Source organism: Maylandia zebra, linkage group LG10 (genome assembly GCF_041146795.1).
Source record: "Maylandia zebra isolate NMK-2024a linkage group LG10, Mzebra_GT3a, whole genome shotgun sequence".
Classification (NCBI taxonomy): domain Eukaryota; kingdom Metazoa; phylum Chordata; class Actinopteri; order Cichliformes; family Cichlidae; genus Maylandia; species Maylandia zebra.
Genome location: NC_135176.1, coordinates 19,704,806 through 19,727,107, shown reverse-complemented (window position 1 = coordinate 19,727,107; position 22,302 = coordinate 19,704,806). Strand labels below are relative to the sequence as shown.

General features: G+C 38.8%; 2 protein-coding genes across 3 annotated transcripts; both read right to left on the bottom strand.

Moving 5' to 3' along the window:
• Nucleotides 1–13: 13 nt before the first annotated feature.
• Nucleotides 14–10,482, bottom strand: ca4c (carbonic anhydrase IV c). Its single transcript, XM_004550244.6, has 8 exons — nucleotides 10,314–10,482; nucleotides 7,563–7,610; nucleotides 4,201–4,365; nucleotides 3,911–4,056; nucleotides 3,487–3,579; nucleotides 3,339–3,405; nucleotides 2,830–2,993; nucleotides 14–2,494 (listed from the first exon to the last, which is right to left on the bottom strand). Exons 1-8 carry the CDS (start codon nucleotides 10,366–10,368, stop codon nucleotides 2,306–2,308), a joined length of 927 nt encoding a protein of 308 aa, XP_004550301.3. The 5' UTR covers nucleotides 10,369–10,482; the 3' UTR covers nucleotides 14–2,305.
• Nucleotides 10,483–11,872: 1,390 nt separating this feature from the next.
• On the bottom strand, nucleotides 11,873–22,277 carry aldh3a2b (aldehyde dehydrogenase 3 family, member A2b). 2 transcript variants are annotated; one of them, XM_004550241.4, is made up of 11 exons: nucleotides 22,142–22,277; nucleotides 20,657–20,852; nucleotides 19,936–20,167; nucleotides 17,396–17,481; nucleotides 16,793–17,001; nucleotides 15,776–15,893; nucleotides 15,426–15,567; nucleotides 14,997–15,163; nucleotides 14,795–14,894; nucleotides 14,422–14,660; nucleotides 11,873–12,133 (listed from the first exon to the last, which is right to left on the bottom strand). In XM_004550241.4, the coding sequence occupies exons 2-11, from the start codon at nucleotides 20,816–20,818 to the stop codon at nucleotides 12,119–12,121; spliced, it is 1,470 nt and encodes a 489-aa protein (XP_004550298.2). In that variant the 5' UTR covers nucleotides 20,819–20,852; nucleotides 22,142–22,277; the 3' UTR covers nucleotides 11,873–12,118. The 2 variants fall into 2 exon arrangements, with proteins under 2 accessions (XP_004550298.2, XP_004550299.2); XM_004550242.4 differs by having other exon boundaries at nucleotides 20,657–20,818; nucleotides 22,142–22,268.
• Between the last annotated feature and the right edge of the window lie 25 nt (nucleotides 22,278–22,302).

Here is a 22,302-nt window from a genome sequence, read left to right as displayed (position 1 = left end):
TATGTCACATAAGTGGATCCAGCATTACTTTATGGCAGGTTTATGCAGGATTCACACCTGCGCTGACAATTGAGAGAAACTCTGAGGTGCCTGTTTATTTAAATGCTCCAGTGTGGCCGTTTACCAGTGAAGTCATGTAATGCAAGCATGGTTTCCTGTTGTATATGAACAAAGTTACCAACAGTCGGCTATGATAAACACAACTGACCGGGGCAGAATGAACTGCAAGGCAGATTTATTTCCATGGTGCTTAAAACAGTCAGTTTCATTCATTTTAAACTGATCTAATTGAATCTGTAGAAATCCAAATTGGTGAATACTCAATATAAAATCAGTCTCACTCACAGTAAGGGTTCAGATAAATCCACTGACGTCAGCTGTTAGTTTACTGATTGAAGTTTTGGGTTTGGATTTTGCACATCATAAGAAGTCAAGAACAAGTTATTACTCTGGCAGAGGATTAATATTAATGTATACTTCATTGATCCCCGTGGGGAAATTACTGTCTCTGCATTTGACCCATTCACTCAGGGAAGCAGAGGGCAGGCGCACCGGGGATCAGTGTGTAGGGAGAGTGCCTCGCTAAGTGGTACCTCAGGGTAGCTGTTCAGTGTATTCGAACCCCCGACCTTCCTATCATGGGGCGACCACTCTACATACTGCTCATTGGATTGCTGGAGGATTACTGGAGTTTAGATCTTAATTAAAACATGCACAGGTACATTTATGAGATGCCTTAATTACCAAATGCTTTGTTAAACTCTCTAAACAACAAAGATACAAATATATACATGAAAAGCAACGACAAAAATAGTAGAATAAAGGTTATTATTTAAAGAATCTCTCATGTTTTGAAAAAGGAAGAAAAATATGTTAAACCTCTAATTCTATATATCGGTTTATTACTTTTGTCCACAAAAACATCTAGGAGAAAATAAGCGTTAATATAAAGCAGTAAAACATGAATATTAAAAACTGACCTCCCCCCTAAAGCCCCAAGTGCTGCAGGGTACTAAAGCTCACACACATACTATGTTGGTTTTCAGTTTCCTAGGTCAGAAATACTGACATAATTGAAGTCAGTAATACTTTCAAATTCAAATCTACTGCCATGTTAGCGGCTTCAGCTGAAGTCGGCATGTGCTAATTAAATTTGATCATCATACAAATTTCTGTTTGAGATGAAGATGGTGCTGCTTTATGGTTTCAACGTTTTAAATTGGTCTGGTCTGAATCAGTTGATCGGTTTGTTTTTCTTTCTTTCAGCTTCTTTCCACAAAGAGAAAAATCCCAAAGAATCATCATGCATCCCTTCAAATCACCAGAAAACGTTCATGTAGCTCAGATATGTCTATGGTGGGGAGGAAGAAAGTAAATATAGGAAGAAGGTCTTCTTAAATAGCACATATATGTTTGCATTTATGAAACACGCCCAGTTAGCTGTTTTAACTAGTATTACTGTGGAAGCTGCCATTCTTTGCATGCTCCACCATAGCTGCGACATCAGGCTACAGGAGCCGAGTGCACTCACATTTTAGTCAAAACTTGCCTGAATCATTTTCACACCACTACCGAATTAGTTTGGCGACTGAGACCAGTTCCTCTAAAGGCTGTTGTTATCATTCTGCTCAGTACAATATGTGAATCTGTACAGATTTAAGGACAAACAATCCAGTATCTTCAGAATCAGAACACTTTAATAATCTCTAAGGAAATAAGTTTGACACTGCTGATGGTGGTGCTAGGAGAAAACTATCTAATAGGGTTGTACGAGACACTGCCTGGCAGTCATGTACCTAAATGTGGGCATTGCTGCTGATGTGATCAACTTTAATTGATAGTAATTTGTCAGGAAAAATGGATCATCTTAAAAAATGATTAAGTATGAATACATTACCAATAGTTAATGCAAAACAACTGCCCCTTTTAAGGGTAGCAGTGGCATTTTTAATAAAAACATTTCTTTGCATCTCTAATTTTTGCATACCCTCTGATCTGCAGAGGAAGGCTGAGCTGTGTGTATCTAGCTCTATGTACTTCTGCTGAACTCAAAAAGGGACCATTACTTACTAACGATACATCATGCTTTATCATGTGACTAAGATTCATCAAGAAAATGTTTACTGAAGTTATAACCCAAGGAAGGGGTTATAAAGGGCAAATACTTTTTCACAGAACTGTATATATACAATCAGACTTTGAGAAGTCACTCCCTGCTGGCCATAAGAAAAAATGCAGATTTAAGACTTTGTGCGTTGGCTTCGCTGTTCAGACTTGAAGACTATGCCCATTTCTTGCTGCGCATTCAGTGTGCCAGACCCAGCGTAACAGTCACAAATGATAAAAACAGACACCAAAAATGTGTCGCAGTTGTCTGAGCTGTACCCGACTTTGAGGAGTACACAATCCTGCCATCCAGCGGCTGCGTAGGTCGGAAAATGTCAGTCATGGGATGCCCTGTCCAAAAGCGACACTGCTTAACTATCGCATCCAGCTGTGAAGTGGAGAGGGAAAAAATGTGTTTGAGGAGATGAAGAGTTGTTTAAAGAAGGAAAGTTGTTGTAGGTCTTGACCTCTTAAATGCAAAGTGTTTCTGAAGTTTTTTTCTTCCCCCAGGCGTTTTCTACTTTTGTAGTTTTACTAGTTTTATTTTGCAATTTAATATCACATCTCCATAACTTCTTCAAATATGCTGTTTTTGTTTACATTGTGAAAGAGTAAAGAAATGTCCGTTTGGAGGTTCACAGGTTTATGGATGAAATGCAACCAAAAGCACTAGTTTCTCTACTGTGAGTCTTTTATCTCTTTCACTTATTTATTCTTGCTTACCTGTCGACTACTGATGGCCAGCTTCCTGTGAAACACTGTCCAGGCAACTGCCTGCTCACATCCCGGCGTTGTCATGGAGCCCACGTAGCGGTAGTAACCTTGTAGGTCCTTTGCAGCTGGGATAATGTCACCGAGTCTAAAGTTTGGGATCACTGTGGTGCTGCCTTCATGTGACAAAGAAAGAAGCAAAGTCAGGACTGAATAAAGCTTATTGTGCCCTGATGTGGGAAACAATTATTTGATCCCAATCTGGATCAACTCCTCACTTTATTTTAATGGAGAGAAACAGATTATCCACCAAAAATCCTGAAAAAAATTATTACATGAAAGCAATAAACTGACTTATTGAATTTAAGTATTTGATCTCCTGCAAATCACAGATGGGAAGATAGATTACAATCAATCGATTAATTGCAGATACTCCTCAACTGGTTATATGTATAAAGCACACCTATCCACAAAAATCAGTTTCTTCCAACCAAAGAGCTGCAAATTAACAGCATACATACCGTTGTTTTGTACGCGGCCCAGCGCATCTATTACTGTGTCCAAATGAGGATGATCATCCGCTGTTTCCTAGAAAGATACCATCAATACTATGCCGCAAGTCACGTCTTAACATTTTATGAAGAAGGTGAAAACATCACAGTGTATTACCTCAAACAGGAAGGCGAGCAGAGCTATACCTGCTGTGTCATGTTCGGCCTCCGCCAGAGAGCTGTACGGCTCCTTAATGTGGACTATGTGCATCTGTATAAAGAAAAGAGTACTGTACTGCATCAAGGGCCCTTTCTGCTTTCAGAGATCAGATCAGTCACATAATTTTTTCAACAATGGATATAACAATATTAATAAAATGTTATTAATGACCCTCCTGTGTCATTGTGGTGTATCTGTTAGCCTTACTGAGCAGATTTAAGGTAAATAAAAGGGAATAATAAGGGAATAAAACATGAAATTTTTCACACTAACATAACTGCCATGCTTGAACATTTTTGATGTCAGAAAACCAAATCCATGTGCCAACAAAATTATTGACCTCTACTCAAATCTTTTATAACTTTAATGATGACTCCTTTACCTCCATGGGGAATCTCTCTCCGTCAATGGTGTGCTCTGATCCTGGTCTCCCATTCCCTCCCCAGTGGAGGTGAAATTGGGCGGCTCTGTAGTGACCTGGCAGAGCTCCCCCAATGAATCGAACAGACGCCGGCAAAGCAAAGTGGGCTGCAGGGGCGAGAGATTGTCACTGAGCAAAGGTATTATGTTACTTTAACAGTTATTTTTATGTAAACATGTTGAAAGTATTTGGTCGTTAAGGGAAAAAACACGCTCTGTGTGCCAGACTGGATAAGATCGGCTCTTCATTACCAGAGTGCCCTTTGTTTTCCACTGTCATGTTGATTGTGTCGGTGTGGCCAATGAAGTTGAAAGGTGACAGGGCGATGTCGATGTGGACTTTGCTGGTCACGATGTTAATCGGTGACTGGCGTAACCCTCCACATTTTGGGAATTGAGTAGCCCAGTGGTTGGGGTCTAAGCGACACAAACAGGAAAAGCAACAGCATCATCAGATTTTAGGCTTCACTGACCATACAGAGTGCTGCCTCTCAGAGAGTCCATGAAGACTGCCTCCCCCACCCATGCTGGCTGAAAAGACAGGATGCCTGCCTATTTACGTAAACGCTTACATATTGTATTTTTTAAAGACTTATTTTGGGGCTTTTTTGCCTTTGTTCATCAGCTGAACAGCGAAGAGTAGACAGGAAGGGGGCAGGAGAGGACACACAGCAAAGGCCTGCAGGTCAGACTCAATTTATAAAGCAACAACAAAATGAATAGTGCTCAGCCAATTCACCTCATGAATGACGAATATTTGCTGGTGCTGTAGATCTCAATGAGAATGAACATCACTTTCTTCTGCTTTCATTTTGCTACTTTGGGTTTGCTTCTCACAAACACAAGAAACTGCACCTGTGTCCTGTGGCACTTACTAACAGCTGAATCTTGTTTTTTTTATTATCTTGGTTTAGATCTCTCGTTACATTAAGAAACTTTAAGATGAAATTGACTGTTTGAATTACCATCAAACTGATGCATTAAGATTCTCATGGGCACCTTCATGTTTTTAGTCTTCAACTATATTACTTAATATATTACTATATTAATTTGGTTTTTGATAGTGATCTGATAGTGTATTATTTTTTTTTGACACTTTCAGGACACTGGTAGCAATTTTATTATAATTTTGTATTTTTATTTAATTTTTTACTTTTTATTTTGCAGTTTAGTTTTAGCTGGTCTCCAATGTGGGTATCCTTGTTTCAGTTTGTCTGAAGATGTTTAGTTTTAGTTTAGTTTGTTAATAGTTTCAGTTTTTAGTTTTAGTCTTTTTTAAAAATGTTATTATATTTAAGGAAAAGTGTTTTAAAAAAGTGTTTGCCCCCTTTATTATTTCCTAGTGTTTTGGATATTTGTCACACTTACATGTTTCAGATGATCAAAGAAATTTTAATATTAGACAAAGATAACGCGAGTAAATACAAAATGCACTTTTTAGATTATGATTTTATTGATTGCGGGAGAAAGGGTGAACTAACCTAAACCTACCTGGTCCTGTGTGAAAAAGTAATTGCCCCTCTTGTTAAATCACAAATTAAATGTGATAAACCACATGTAAAAGATCTTAAAAAGCAACACATCATGTCACGATCTAAAGAAACACCTTAGAAACAAAGTCACTGACATCTATCAAGGGTTAAAAGGCCATTTCTAAGATTTTGGGACTCTGATGAAGAGTCATTATACACAAGAGGAGAAGACTTGGAACAATGGTGAACCTTCCCACGAATGGCCAGCTGACCAAAATTACTCCAAGAGGGCACAAAAGAGCCCAGAAAACTTTAAAGGACTGCAGGCTTCACTGCCTCAGTTAAGGTCAGAGTTCATGATTCAACACTAAGAAAGAGACTGGGCAGAAATGGAATCCACGGGAGAGTTCGAGAAGACCACTGCTGACCATGAAGAACACAAAACCTCGTCTCACATTGGGTAAACAACATTTTTTCGATCCCCTTGACATTTGGGAAAATGTGGACTGACGAGACAAAAGTTGAACTTTTTGGAACGTGTGTATCCCAGTACTTTTGACGTAGAAGTAACACAGCATTTCAGAAAAGGAACATCATACCAACAGTAAAATATGATGGTAGTGTAATGGTCTGGGGCTGTTTTGCTGCCATGAACCATGAATTCTGCTGTCTATCAAATCATGAAGGAGAATGTCCGGCCATCTGTCCATGACCTCAAGCTGAAGCACACTTGGGTTCTGCAGCAGGACAATGATCCAAAACACAAAAGCAAGTCCACCTCTGAATGGCTTAAGAAAAACAAATGGAAGACTTTAGAGTGGCCTAATCAAAGTTCTGACCTGAATCCAACTGAGATGCTGTGGTACGACCTTAAAAAGGTGGTTTATGTCCGAAAACCCTCCAATGTGGCTGAATTACAGCAATTCTGCAAAGATGAGTGGGTCAAAATTCCTCCACAGTGCTGTAAAAGACTCATTGCCAGTTATTGCAAACTCTTGACTGCAGCTGCTGCTGTTCAGGTTCTTCCAACCACTTATTAGGCTTAGGGGGCAATCGATTTTTCACATAGGTTTGGATTTTTTCCCCTTAATAATAAACACCTTCAATGATTTGTTGGTGGAAAACTAACAAAATAACTCCTAACTTAGAAACTATGACAATAACTTTTTGGCATGGGATACGCTTTGAGTGTAGTTTGTGATTTCGTGTATAGTACACTAACAGGTTATTACAGTTAAAACAATTTTAATACATGTGCAATGTTTCTGAATAAGTAATATTTTATTTGGAAGATAACATAAATTTGTGTTTCAAAACTTGAATGAATGCCACATGTGTATTATAGCCACATAAATAAACAAATTAACTATACTCAGAATTATGTCAAATATATTAAAATGGGTTTCAACAGGACAAATAACAGGACCTCCACCTGTTTTTGCAATACAAATGTCTTAAAGTACAAAGAAAATAAAATGTTTATATATAAAATAAATGACTATTCCTTTAAAAGTAAATACTGCTCAGAAAGTGAGCTGCATTGGTGAAGGTTTGATCTCTGAGTCATTCTTGATTCATTTAACTATTGTTTTCCAAGTTCAGAAAATCTTTTTCATTTTTCAAAAGTCCAGTGTTTCACCTGGTGGCTGTAGCTCAGGAGGTAGAGCAGGTAGATCACCTACTGATCAGAAGGTTGGTGGTTCGATCCCTGGCTCCTCCATGCCAAATATCCTTGGGCAAGATACTAACTCCAAGTTGCTCTCCGATGCATCCATCGGAATATGAATGTGGTTAGACAGCACTATGTTTAGAGAAAGTGTATGTGGCATGTTGTATAGAGCGCTTGGAGTACTCTGAGAGAGTAGAAAAGTGCTCTATATGAATCAGTCCATTTAGTTTTTATATTTTCCACATCTAGTTTTAGTTTAAGTTAAATGCAATAACTTTATTCTGAAACTGATGACGTTTAACCAAACAGATTTTTGGAGGCCAGTGAGAACCTCTGTGGTTAAGCCCAATAATAAAATAAATGGTTAAAGAATTGTTCATATTGCAGTGGTTTACATCCTTGACTTGCAGGATCTTTGACACTTTTTGGATTTTCCTCTAAAATTTTGTAGGTTCCTTTCTTTCTAGTCTTACCTCTGCATGGGTCATCACAGGCATTCTGGTTTTGATAACACCAGTTAGCTGGAGAAAAAGTAAAACACTGAGATTAGACCCAGGAACACACACAAACAGACACACATAACCTGCAGTGTACACAGCGCTTATATTTATGTTCGGGATGGTGCTGCGCTGTGCCAGGCCAACAGTCTCCCTGCAGTTAATAAATGAATATTAATTAAGTTCACGCTCTATTAGACACAGCGTTTATTTTTTTCTTAGTCAGCAACTAGCTGATCTGCTCATGTGTTTGTCCTCTGCACCTGAACTTTGCAGCTGACATATTATTAGTCTTCACATGACACATGGGCTCAGTGTGTTAAAAATATGCTGTGTCCATTAATATGTTATCTGATAAAGCACAGACAGAATGATGTGTGATTACAAATGACTGATCCTTACGATTTATTGATTTATTACAATGAATCACCCTGCCTCCCTGCAAATTTAGTCTGACTGCTGAGCTCAGTGCACTTTGAAAAAGTTGCACAAAACCCACCTCTGCAAAAAGTGAAAAAGACATCCAAAAATGTGTTCAGTCAAATTCACAGACCCCCACACTTACTTCCTTTGTTTACAAGAACAACAAAAGCTGTGCCAGAACAAGAGAGTAGTATAAAAATATATTGACCGAAGGTCTTACAATAAAATAAATTAGCAGCTTACATTTAGTTTTCAAACATGTTTTACTCAGTTTAAATGTTGGAAAATGTGTCTGTGTGTGACAGTGAGTGGAAGAGATGCAGGCGGATTTTAATCACCCAGGTCAGCTGGTTGTTATTACACTGATTGCTTTCAGTGCAAAGTGGCTTTATCCGACTCCTTAACTGCCTCTGCACCGCTGCATTAAGCGTGTTCATTCAGCAGGTGCTGATGACGTTATTAGAGTTGTGCCGTGGTTGTGTATTGTGTTTCTGATGTGAATGAAAGTCCGGTGTTTGACTCTGCAGTGGGAATGAAAGCCGCTATAGAGAACCATTTAGCTAATATAGGAACACAGATTAGCCCTGCTGACTCCCACAATGCCGTCCTTTGAAAAGGGGACAGTGGTTCTCACCAACTGAGAACAATACACAGCTGGAGGCTGGCTTTACACCACCTGGTTCATTCACCTGTGTGAGACTGAGCAGCGGGGAAAAGTCAGAGTGAAGTCTGTGCAGTGATTACCTCGCTAAATTCCCAGTTTTACTTTCCTTACACTGACAATATCTTCTACAGTTCACCATCTGAGCTTTCAGAGTGGCTCCATGCAGCCTAAACTTGGAGCTTACACATGACAACGTGAATCCCTGTGAGAAAATAATTAAACTCTTACTGCATTGGCAGAAATTAAGAAGGTAAGTAACAGCAGGTGCTGCTGATCAGTTGCACTTAATATAGAGTGAGCGCCTGTGTAAAAGCAGATGTTTTGGCAGTTTGCTGATCTGGAGCACTCGGGTGTTTGTTAACACGATGTCACAATCTTTCCAGGAGTGGAAGTCCCGGCAAATTTTATATGTCAGACTGTGCAGCGCTCAGAAACTGCAAAAACATCCAAGCACTACATCTCAGACTCCAGGCCTCGGCTAAATGTTAAAGTTCATTACAGTAACCAAAAACCACAAGACATCTGGAGCAATGTCCTTTAGACAGAGGAGACCACAGTGGAGATATTTGGCCATGTTTGGCAGAAACAGAAACACCTAATACCAGCTTCAGGCGAGGTGGTGATGATAAGTGATTGATTTGGAGCCACAGAAATTTGGCACCTTGTAGTGAATTCGTCGACAGGAACTGATTGAAAAGATGCAGCAGGACCACAAACCTGAAACTATGTTCAGTTCAAGCTATAAGAACGGCCCAAAGTTCCTCCACAGTGATGTGAGAGACTGATAAAATTATAAAGAAAACGGTTGCTTTAAATTAAAATGTTGTTCTTAGGACCTGTGGAAATGTTCTTTTCATGGGATTGTAGCTCAGGACACTTAGAGGCTCTTCTGCAACTTGTTCTGGTTGGTAGCGATGAGTTTTTTGTGGCAGGTGTTCTTAAACTGGAGAAAGATATTGCTGCAAAGCAGACACTGGTTTGTTGACTTTTATGGCTCCATTCTTGTGACTCTTGTGAACTGCAAGCCAAAACACCTGCTCCCCGGCAAACTTTCAAAATCAATTAATTTTTTACGTAAACTTTAGGAAAATGAAAAACTCACAGATGTGAGATTTGCACATCCCCAAATGGGAGAATTGGTTGCTTTTCCACTGCTTTCATGATCTAGACGAACTGTTTTTGAGTCTTGGACTTTGTTTCAACAGAAAAAGGCATCTGATGTTACCTCTAATCCACTTTTTTCCACTATGATTTGCAGGGCTTTGTCATTTAATCATATAGAAAAACTAATGAGCCTATTAATTAGTAATAAAAATCATTGCTGTTTGCAGTTCAGCTCGTGATCTTTCCAGTTAATATTTAAACATTCATGAAGAAGTAGCAAGAAAATTCAAAATATGTTGTAGATAGTTGTGTTGCTGCTTTGATTCTTAATAATCTCATGGCACTTGTCTTCCCACAAATTACAGCATGTTTAATCAAGTGTGGCTGCAGATGTTTTATCGTCATATCCACCCTTTTGACTTAAACAAGAACAAGTTCAAACTAAAAAAATAGGCGCAGAAAACTGAAGCCCATCACAGTTCCTGCATTTAGCTTAAATGCAGTTATACTGTGTATATTATGTGTGAGTCTCCTACCTGTGCAGCGGGAAAGGAGAAGATGCAGAGTCAGGAGGTAGAGAGAAAAACCCATGATGAAGTCAGGCGAAGCTCCTCATAGACTAAATTTCAGCTGTCTTCACACACCAACTCAGCCACCTTTGAAGGTGGGAGGGAGGTGATTATTGTGTGTTTGTGTGTGTGTGTGGAAGTTATTCTAAACAGGAGGGGGGGTCTTGGTGCAAACGTTCCTAATTTTAAGTTGTGTAAAACGAGAGAGGAAGACACCTGGTGGCAAAATGTACAAAATGATTTCAGCTGTTCCTTGTTTTTTATTTTTGACTTGATACAGCAGAAAAACCAGGAGGAACAAGAAAGTATTTTAACTCACCGGACAAAATGTCATTATTTACATCTGATTTCCATTTTCTATAATACATTAGTGCACATAATAAAGTGGATGTGTTTATTTGAAAAAACTTTAAAATTAAGCCTGGAGCTTTTGCTTTGCTATTTTATTTTATTTAAAATTGGCAGCATTTTTCCTAAATTGCGTGCTTGTCTTCCATCTTCCACATAGTAGAGTGTACTTAATAAAGTGTCCGGTTAGTGTTAGTGTCTATGGAAGTTAGCAGTGCAGCATCATTAACATCAGAAGAGGTTTCCAGTTTTCTGTGTCAGAACAAGCTTTTGTGCACCAGCGAAGGTTGGGTGTGGTTTCTGGTCCCAAAGATCACGAGAACTGAACTCTGAATTTCTGAATCTTTTAAATGTTACCATTCATGGAGATTTTATCACTTCAGATGATAAAATCCAAAGTCATTGAAATTTGACTTTAAGCAACACTCTTCATAAGTTCTTGACCCACTTATGTAAAAATGTTTTTCATGACCTTTAACAGTTAATTTAACAACGTATGAGTCTGAACTGTGAATCTATTTCTAACTCACAGAGGAGAGCTGATGAATATCAACTCTGTATTGTGCAACATACGCTTGTAAAATACAGAATAAAAATAACTTAAATTTCAAACTGATACATGTAGCAATTTATTTAGTTGAATATTAAAATAGAAATGCATATATATTTCTTTAATTGTTGTTTATAAATTTAAATGGTGCGATATAGGCAAATATTTAGAAACAACTACACTTGGTCACTTAAATGTTTTACATTTGGTCATAAAAAAAATCATTAAAAACTTCCTTCACATGAACCTGCGTGATTCGGATGAGCTGAAAACAAACACTGAAATCTCACTGGACAGATTGTCTTCATGCCTGCCAAACACAGCCTGAAACTACTCTGGGCTGAAATCAAGTGCATTCGGGCTGATTGTCAGATTAATGGCGGATCCATTACTGAAACAACAAGCTAAAAATACCCTGTAGGTAGCTCCTACATAATAATAATGATGAAAAAAATCATTTTTCATTATTAACATGAACTTCATCTTATGGCCCTTCATGTAAACATGTTTTGTTTTTTAAATGCAAGGTAGAATAAATGGACAACATACTTTGAATCATGCAATACCTCTACACTTACACTATTACTTCATTAAAAAAAAAACAACTAAATCATTCATATTTTAAAAAAAAAAGTATTAAAAATGTGGTGATGAATTAATGGAACGTAGTGATTCTTGCATAGATGAGAATAAATAATTATCTTCATTAAAATAAACGGCTCTCAGTGAGCTCCATGAAACTTCACTGAAATGTGAAATGGAAAACGGCAATCCTGAAACAACACAACATTGCTATCTTGTTCATGCATAAACAAATGAATCCTCCTTGTTCCTCTTCTGCAGCCCAGACGATAAAGGAAACAGCAGAACGGCTTCAGAGGAGGTACTTCTGTAAAACCAAAGACACAAACAGAAGACTCAGCTGGAGGTTTTTCTAAACATTTGCTCTGCATTCATAATGCTTTTAAAATGACTGATGGGTGTCTCAGAGGTAAGCTGTGACGCAGCTGTAAGCAAGTGTTTTAACAATATTTCTATTTGAAATAGTGCTTCTATTTCTATTTGAATCCTTTGTTGTTACTCAGTAGGAAGGTTGGGTAAAAACTAGTCTGCAGACTGTAGAGGGCAAAAGGTACGGTGGCCCTGAGAGGCCAAACGGACTGCAACTTAAGAAAACACTAGCAATAAGAAAAACGCTGCAAAAGCACACAAAACACAATGAAGGAAAAACAGAAACAGAAATAGGAAAAAACAGATTTTCTAAAGCACAAGGGAAGTGTTTCTGGGGAGACAATAACCCGACGGACCAGTTGCAGGAACCCAAAACATGGTAGGCGTGTTTTATCATGATTCATATAATACTCATGACGGATTTTTAGGCCAATAGTTAGGCTAACACACTTACCTCTCATCTTTTCTTTCCTCACAAAACTGATAGATCCTCCACTTATTTTAAGTGTCTCCCAGCGCAATTCTTAGCATAATTTGGTTCCTGCAACTGGTCCGTCGGGTTATTGTCTCCCCACAAACACTTCCTTTGTGCTTGTGGAAATTAGTTTTTTCCTATTTGTGTTTTGTTTGCTCCTATTTCCGTTGTTGTTTTTCTTATTTCCGTTGTCGTTTTTCCTATTTCCGTTGTGTTTTGTGTGCTTTTGCAGCGTTTTTCTTATTGCTGATGTTTTCTTAAGTTGCAGTCCATTTGGCCTCTCAGGGCCACCGTAAAAAGGAGTATACAGAACAGAACAGAAAAATGCCACAGTGCAAAAAAAATAAATGTCACACATTTAACATTTATATATGTGAATACTGAATAAAAAAAATACAGAAATACTGTGAAGTATTTGCATTGTGAACCAAAAAAAGAAGAAGAAGAAGAAAGAAAAACATTCTGCATCTTTGTTGCCATTTGACCCTTTCCACATCCAGATCTGTGTGTGTGCCAGGCTGTATCTGCCACATTCACTGGATAGCATTGTTTACTGAACCAAAGAGCCCCGGGTTGTTTACTTACAACTGTGTAGCTGTTAATGAGTGAGTTGGGAATGTTTTTTTTTTCAGATACAAGAAAGTTTTGTCATTGTTGCGTTGTTCTGTTTATTGGCATGTGTAGTTTTGGATCATTCAACTCTGTTTTCATGTGCGTCGTGGATTCCCTGCCTGTATATGGACAGCTTGCCAATCGATCGCAGACAACCATTTATCATCAAATCTGCCTCAGAATCACTGATTAATCTTTGAACTTTTGGAGGAAAAAAAGGCTGAACCGCCACCACTTCCACAGGACCGAGCACTAAACAGCTCAAAACCTGAATAAATTAAATCTGCTTGAAAGCACTGAAACAAAACTGGGCATGCCTATAGTATGACAAGCCAGCTGGTGGTTATGTAACCCTTAACCCTAAATCTGTCTTCACCCAGAAGGAGCTTTTCATTAGGCCTTTGAATGTAGATGGAAAGACCAAAGTTGAGCTTAAAAAAATACTTGTGGATGTGTGGACGGGGGACTTGGTGGCACTTGGATGGTTCAGCTCCCATTGTGCAGCATGACTGGAAATGCTTTATATTTCTATACTGTAGCATGTTTAGAAAAGTGATTTACAATAAGAAACAAAAATAAAAGATACAAATTCATGGTACACGCATTTATATTAATTACATAAAATTACAAAAAGCATGATGTCTTTAGCTAAGAGTTAAATTAATGTTTGCTTTTTTTTAATTGTCAGAAGGTTCAATAAACACTTTTTTTCCAAAAACTTTTTTTGAAACTGTGAAAAAAAAAAAACAGTTTCAAAAAAATTACAATCGTCCGGCAGTCGTTGCATAGTTCAGGATTTACAGGGTTAATGATGTTGAGAGAGAGTATGGATACAGCATAAGTCTCTACCGCAAACGCAGGTGCAAGGCCATTTAAAGCTTTAAATACAATAGCGCACTTCATGCTGGATTCTGTGATGCGCAGAGAGCAGGTGCAAGTCTGCCAACACTGGAGTAATGCGATCGCTCTTTTTTGTCCCACTCAGTAATGCACATGTGCACTGTGTGACACTCAAAGGATGTGTTCAACTACAGAAAGGTTTAGGTTTCTCTGCTCCTCTTAGAACATTGCAGCTAGCTGGGAAGCTCGTCCACTGATACTGCCCGTGTCAGTTATTCCTTTCTTTCTTTTCAACTCACCTGAATCACAACAGCAGCCACCATAACCAGAGCAGCTAGGAGCGCCATCCGTCCCACCCAGCCCACATCTACGGTATTGAGGATGAAGAAGCGCGCCCAGCCCAGTTTCTTCAATGTGTGCGGCGGGTAGCGCATGTCGTTCACCCCCTCCATTTTCAGCTTTTTGACCAGACAACCACGCAGGTGGCTCAGTCGGTCAAAGCTGAACTTGCCGTGGTAGCAGCCTATTCCACTGTTTCCTGCACATGGAACATACACAGATGTTGGCATCAGGTTTGACCACTTTTAATCAACACAATAAACCAGTAATACAGACAGTAAAGTCACTAAGGGGTTAAAAAAAAGGCTCCATTTGCACAGTTTCTCTACTTACCCACTCCTCCAAATGGCAACGCGCTGACAGAATAGTGCACGAGGCAGTCGTTGGCCAGGAATCCTCCACTCGAAGTCTCATCTCTCATTCTCTCTATCACCTTTACAGAGAAGAGAAAACAAAAAACCCTGACAATAAGTCTCGACCTAAACACTGGTTTCCACGTGTTAACTGCTTTGCTGTGTTGGCTGCTGGTAGATACCTTGTTATCTGGTGAGAACACATAGAGAGCCAGAGGTTTCTCTCCCTTATTGATCAGCTTGATGGCTTCGTCCAGGCTGCTGACTGGTAAGATAGGAAGTAGAGGTCCAAAAATCTCCTCCTGCATTACCTTTGCCTCTGGCTTCACGTCCCGTAGAACTGTTGGAGCTAAGCACATCACAGAAACACTGCATGACTTTGTCTTGTTCCTGAAGGTTCTCCTTTCAGATATTCTGGTTTATCTGTCTGAGTTTCAGTTTGATTATTTTAGTTTAAAAGCTATCAACATTTGTCTTCATTGTAACTTCTATTGTTATTTTCCCCTTATCCTCCTGCTATTGAGTATTGACTCTGTATATGGTCCCTGAAGGTGCATCTGTCAAGGCCTGAGAAAATAAACACAATATTTTAAAAATGAATTAATTGTTACCTATGTAGCAGTCTGACTCATCATTTTCCCCGCCTACAGCGATGTTGCTGTCTTCTAACATGGCCATGACCCTCTTGAAATGGCGCTGGTTGATGATGCGACCATAGTCCGGGCACGTCTTTGGGTTGTCTGTGTAGAACTCCTACAGAAATTATTTTAAAAACCAGTAAATTAATGGACAAACACATTAAATTACCCCCCCCGGTGCACTGTGTTGCTACCTTGATAATGAATCTTTTAGGCATAAACATTTCTTTGAGGTTTGTATTGAAATAAAGGCTAAAGACTATATTTTTTCCTTAGTTTTAAAATTCTCAACTCAAAGTTACGTTTTTTTCAATCTTCAGTACCTTAATACACTTCTTGACCTCTTCAATGACCCGGTTCTGGATGCTGGGCTCACAAAGGATGTAGTCTGGGGCGATGCAGGTCTGACCACAGTTACTGTACTTCCCCCACGTGATACGCCTACAGAGCAGAGGAAGTGTTACCGGTGACTGGATTTATGTCATATACAGTTGTGGTCTGAAGTTAAACATACACTCATCATGAGCATGAATATCAAGACAATTTGAGAATTCAATTTCTTTGAATTCTTTGTCCTTCAGGGTGGAATGATGTGCCATCACGTTATCAGGGTGTTAAAGAAAACCCCAAGGCTCAGGCCTGCCATGAACTGGAAGCGTTATAACACCAGCGTCCACAGTCGAGCCAGTTTTACATTGACTCGGACTGAGAGTGTGTCGATCAATTGAATATTACTGATGGTGTGTAAGTATACTTTTGACCTTATGTGGATTAGAGAAAATTAAAAATCATTCAAATCATTAAAAGCCCCAAATTACTATGACATTCATGTCCACGACTAGTGTATATAAACATCTGACCACAGCTGCATATGCTTTGACAGCACTCGCTGGATGGACCAACACTCAGAACAAAGGTGGATGCTCATATTAAATATGGCCTAAAGCTGCAAGTATTCTAAAGCCCATGCTTTAGATTCCTCTTAACATCAGAGAGAGTAAATATGTTTATTATGCTCATTTAGGGTACACAGTTCTGAATTTGAGCACAACAGCTCCTCCCACCAGCTGTTTGTTTATGAGGTGTAGCCAACCACAAAAAAGCTGACTTTAAGGCAGGGTGGTTGAAAGAAGAGAAGCTTAAACTGATAACGACAGATGATGAACCAACGGCCACAAGGCTAAAATAAAAGCTGTCTTAAACTGTGATCATGCAAAGCTACCCAGCATATTCAGACACCCTTAATGGAAATATTAAGATTCTGAGTGACTGTATGTAAGAAAGAAAAAAGAAATTAAAATTGTAACATGAAGACAAATAACACTGAGCACTGCTTTCACCTGCAGGCTATGCTTATGTCACAGTTCTTGTCGATGTAGCAGGGGCTCTTCCCGCCAAGCTCCAGGGTGACTGGTGTCAGGTGTTTGGCGGCAGCTTCCATGATCACTTTTCCCACCGTGCTGTTGCCGGTGTAGAAGATATGATCAAATTTCTGGCGTAGCAGCTCCTGGGTCTCCGGCACTCCTCCAGTTACAACAGGGTAAAGCTCCTGACACACAAAAGAAAACATACACGGAGGTATCACAAAAGCTCCGGAAACAACACGTCTCTGTAATTTAAACAACTTGAGATGCAAGGCAGTTTTCTTCTTTAGATCATTTGCAGAATAAATAGAGATAAATAAATAAATAAAGCTGATTATAAAAAGCAAATACAGCACAAGTCAAAAGCTTTTCTCTGCTCGACTTCCCCCATCGTGTCTATAGTAAACACAGTTTCCTTGACATCTTGTGTTTTCATGGGAAACATTTCACAGTTTGTTTTTATATGACACAGGATAAAACTATAAGTGTAAGCACAGATGCAGTTTGTAAAGAATAAGCAGCTTATAACAGAGCCTTGTTTGGCTGGACATAGGCTGCTGTCATGTGACCTGTCCTTACTTTGTCAATGTAAATCGGCAGAAGGTCCTCCATGACTTTGGAAGTGTGCACACAGACCTCAGAGGGCTTCACCACAGCTGCATTACCTGCACAGGTAGAAGAGAATAGCAGCTCAATATTGTCTTTATCTAACAATTATTTTCAATCATTTTCTTTGATGATGTTTGTCCATTTTTTCCTGACACATTTAATATGAAATGTACTAATGTTGTTATTGATTTGTGATCTAAAAACACAGCCTGTGGATGGATAGCTATTCAGCAGAATGCAGATCATGGCTTAAAGTCCAAGAAAATATCCAGTTCTCTTTGTGTGCAAGCATTTGGCATCATTATCTTACATTTATTGATCATTATCTCCACTAAGACAGCTGAGATCACACGCCTACCCCCAGACGTTCACCTTTGTCTGTGCTGGCAGCCTCAGCTACACCTTTGTGCTTTTTTATTGGTGATCAACAGAGTTCTTATAATTTCGTTTTTATTTTCATTTCACTTTTTGTTTTTAATTCTGTTTAGTTTCAGTTAGTTTCTATAGTACTGCTGCTTGTTCCACTTTAATATTTACTGCTTGAAAACATTTTCAGTAGTTTCACTTTAGTTTTTATTGGTTTCAGTGTCAGTTTTAGTCTTTTATTGTGTGGAGGACACACGACAGAGGCAAGATTATGGAAAATTAGAACAGGCATTCCCAAAAATACAACTTTTTTAAAGCTATTGACTCTCACTCTTTTAAACATCCATGTCTCAAATTAACATGTCCATCAAAACCTCCACAGCTAAGTTATGATAGCAAATTTTAACAGATAACAATGTCTAAAGCTAAGGATATTAACTTATTATCTATATTTTTATTTTACTTTAATTCATTTTTCACATTAGCCACAATTGTTTTGGTTGTTTTTAACCTTTCTCCAAGTCTACTTTTTATTTTTATTTTTAGTTAACTACAATAACCTTCAGGATCACTGACACGTGAAATGCAAATCTAATTGATTCAGTTGAACAAGTATCATTATATATATCAGAGTTTTTACATGATGGTATATATCATGAATTATCAGCCTATTACATATAGTACATACGTTGTTTACCGGTCTGTTTTACTGAGATTAATTGAATTATTTTTACTCCCTGGAAATAAATGACACTTATATCCTGCTTTTCTACTCTTTTCTAGCACTCAAAGCACTTTTATACAACTAGCCTCATTCACCCATTCAAACACACACATTCAGGCTGTGGCTGCCCAGACAGAAAATGCTAACTTACTATTTTAACCTGAAATTGTGACTGTAAATATTAACCAATCACAATGAAAAAATATTACGCACATTGGTGTGCATTACATTTTAAATGCATAATTCTTCAACAGTTTTGTTGAACTGACAGTTGCCTTTGGCCTGAAAATAATCAGAAGAAAAGACTTCTGACCCACTGGGCTGATACGAGCTTCTGTGTAATATCTGATATTGCCGGTGCAAAGAGCAAAGTCCATGTTGTGCCAGCAATCACAGAATATTAAATGGTGGCACAAAGTGCTGCACAACTGCACTGACGAGTGCTACACTTTTTCAGTATTTGACACTAAACTAGATTTATCCAAATGAAATACAAATGAGCTGCCTACTTGCAAGCACTGATATGCAAAGCTATCACTGGACAACCACAAATACTGCAGTGTCATGCTGTGTAGTCACAAGAAACCTCTTCATGACATCGTGATTAAAGCTGAGTCGCACAGTTTGACCACTCAGGCTGAGCTTTATGAAGATAATGTATGAGAAATAGAAAAAAACATGATCCCAGCATCTGATGAGTAAATACCAACGTACAAGGACACACACAATGAATCTTTTGCCGTTCCTAAAACTTCTGCTCTCATTATTGCAGTATAGAGTTCACAGAGTGGCCTTTGACCTACTTATCACAAGCTGAAAGAGAACACTTGGCAGTGGCTGGATAGAAAGGGGAACTTGAGCGGTTGTGATCACGGGACAAAAGAAAAGAACTGGCCTGAAAAACAGACGAATAGAAAAGAACTGAATACACGCCTTGATTTCCAAATCTTAGGCAGAAATGTTGTGGTCTTTGCTGTCTGTTGCTAACGTATCCAAAGACATTTACATAGGTTCTGATTTTACTCTGAACTGAAAAAATGCTACAATATCAGAGTTAATAAGGCTGTGTGCTTAAAGGGCCAGGCACTACAAACTGTAAGTAAATTGTATATTTTAAATTGAGAATTTGGTGACATATAAGTTTACTCCAGTACTTAATTATATAGGTAACTTTGTTTTCAGTTATTATTTAATATGCACACAATAATAATTATTATTATATATAAATGCTAATGCTTTATATAATTTGACTTTTATGCTATTTTACGCAATTCTGCACTTGAGTAAGTGGCCACAAGGACACAAATTGCCTGTGGTATTCTTATCATAAAAGATGTTACAGATGTAAGCGCTACTCAGGCACATTACATCACACTCTGCCCTTTCATCCACCCCAAACACTCTCAGCATGGTACAGTACCGGCAGCAATGGCTCCAATGAGCGGCCGGATGGTCACAGCCCAGGGGTAGTTCCAGGCCCCGATGACCAGCACCACCCCCAGCGGCTCTGGATGGATGTAGACGGTGTCAGACATGGTCAGCAGGTTCTTCTTCACATGCCGAGGGGCTGCCCACTCCTTCAGATTCTTAATGAAGAGGCTGATCTCACCCTCCAGACCCAGAGTCTCATAAAACTGTGCCCCAACCTCGGTCTGAGGAAGAAGAAGATGAACGTAGGATCTCCTTATGGTGGATACTCTTCAGCTTCTGTATGCTTCCATGAAAGGAAACTATTTTGGCTATTTTTGATTCATGAACATTTCATAGGTTTTATGATCTGACCACTTTAAAACTTCTATTTATATTTCTTAACAAGGCAGTCCTATACATATATATTTATTTATAGCAATCAGATTTCCAGAGGAAAGAAGGGATCCCATCCAGCTCTTTCTATGTCAGACTGTTTGTGTGCCAGCACAAGTATGCACAACTACCAAGACATTAATGACACAGACAAAAAAATTCAGGATTTAATTGGGTCCAGATGACTTTGTTTAGAATTACGAAATGTGCCTTGGCCTTGGCAGTGGATGTGCTTTCCGGGAGCTTTTGTGCTTACCTAAGAAATAACATGGGAAACATCGGAAGCCAGTCTGTAAAAACACAGACAGGAGTCTATGTGTTTTGTACTCACTACTCACCTTATTGAGGTCTTTCTTAATGGCAGCTGCAATCTCTTTCTGTCTCTCGCTGAATAACCGCTGCAGATTCTTGAGCTGGTTGATTCGGTACTCTACAGATTTGGACCTGCCTGTTTCAAAGGCTTTCCTGGCACGAGCCACCGCTTGCTGCTCCCGGGACATCTTTTGAGACCAAATGAAAAAGATTTCCTCAAAGCTGCAGAAAGCAGAAATCAAGAAAAGGTGGATAACTTTAAAAATACACAACTCTCCTACTGCAGCTCTCTTCTCACCGGTCCAAGCACGAGCAAGTGCATCAAACACTTTAAAAAAAATCTGTTATAACCATAACTATCCTAGTTTTATTGATCTCTCATCTATAAAGTAAGAACTGTTAAATTATATAATGTAATTTGAGGTTTTGGTGGTAGTTTAGTAACTTAAGCTATAAAGGTTAGGATAGTTTAGTATTTTCTGTTATATTTAATTGTGATTGTTAAGGCCCGGGAGCCAAAATCAGCCTGCTTAAGACTCCAGTCCAGCCCACTGAACATCTTTGGAAAATTTAGGAACGTTTCAAATGTAATTTCAAATATTTTACAGTTTGTGTTACTGATGCACTGATATAGACCTGCCCCACAGCCACTCATACTGCAAAGTAGTTAAGTAATATATAAACAGTTAAATGACAGAAAAGGTTTTTTCACTATCTACTATAGATATTTTTTATTTATTTACATTTACAGTAAAACAAATGAATGAATGAATGAATAAATAAATAAATAAAGTAAGACATTTTCAGTGTAATAACAAAAACCTTTTACTTAATTACAGGACAGTGTGGGCAATGAGCAGAAGTTTTGCTGTAATTTGTTTCTTATAGTTGTGCTGAGAGATTTCGTTCATTGACTACAGCAGCACTGCTTTTTCTTTTATTGAGACAAACCCACTATATTATAAAAATCACAGAAGTGATAAGATACATCATCGTTTTGCATATTAGCAATTAAGTATTATATAAGTACGTTTTTCTGTTGTTGTGTTGGCTCTCTGTACTTTTAATTATATGCATACGTTATTATATGCTCCTGATAACTTGGATCAAGCGGAATATTTGTCCATTATCGCTTTTTAGGGAGGGAGCCTGATGCTTTCTATGCTTGTATGCTGTGATAATGACAGCAAAGGGAAACCATCACAAACACCAGGCTACAGCGGCTGGCTCACACTTAAAGGTACAGTAATTAGAAACTACACATACAACATCCGGTATCCTGTTTCACGTTAAATGCTTCACGGCTGACGTTGGTTATTCTGCACAAACTTTATTGGATACATTATCGTCTTAATGTGTCCGTCTGGCTGATTAAATTTCGTGTTTTTATTGTTAGTCTTATTTGTTTTTTTTTGTCTCTTCACAAATCGCTCCCGCGGGTCGCTCTCTGTCTGTTAGGTCAGGAACTTAAAACGCGAAAACACCTGTGATCTGGTTTTGTTCAGTCCTACCTTTATAATATCAGGGGCGGTTAAATTCTGGAGATCCTGAAGCGTCTCGATGGTGAGATAACCTGCTGCGGAGGAGCCGGACGGGTCACACTGGCGGAGAAACAGAGCTCTCCTTCCCCGTTAGATCCCACCCCCCGCTGGGGGGAGGGCCCCACACTCCC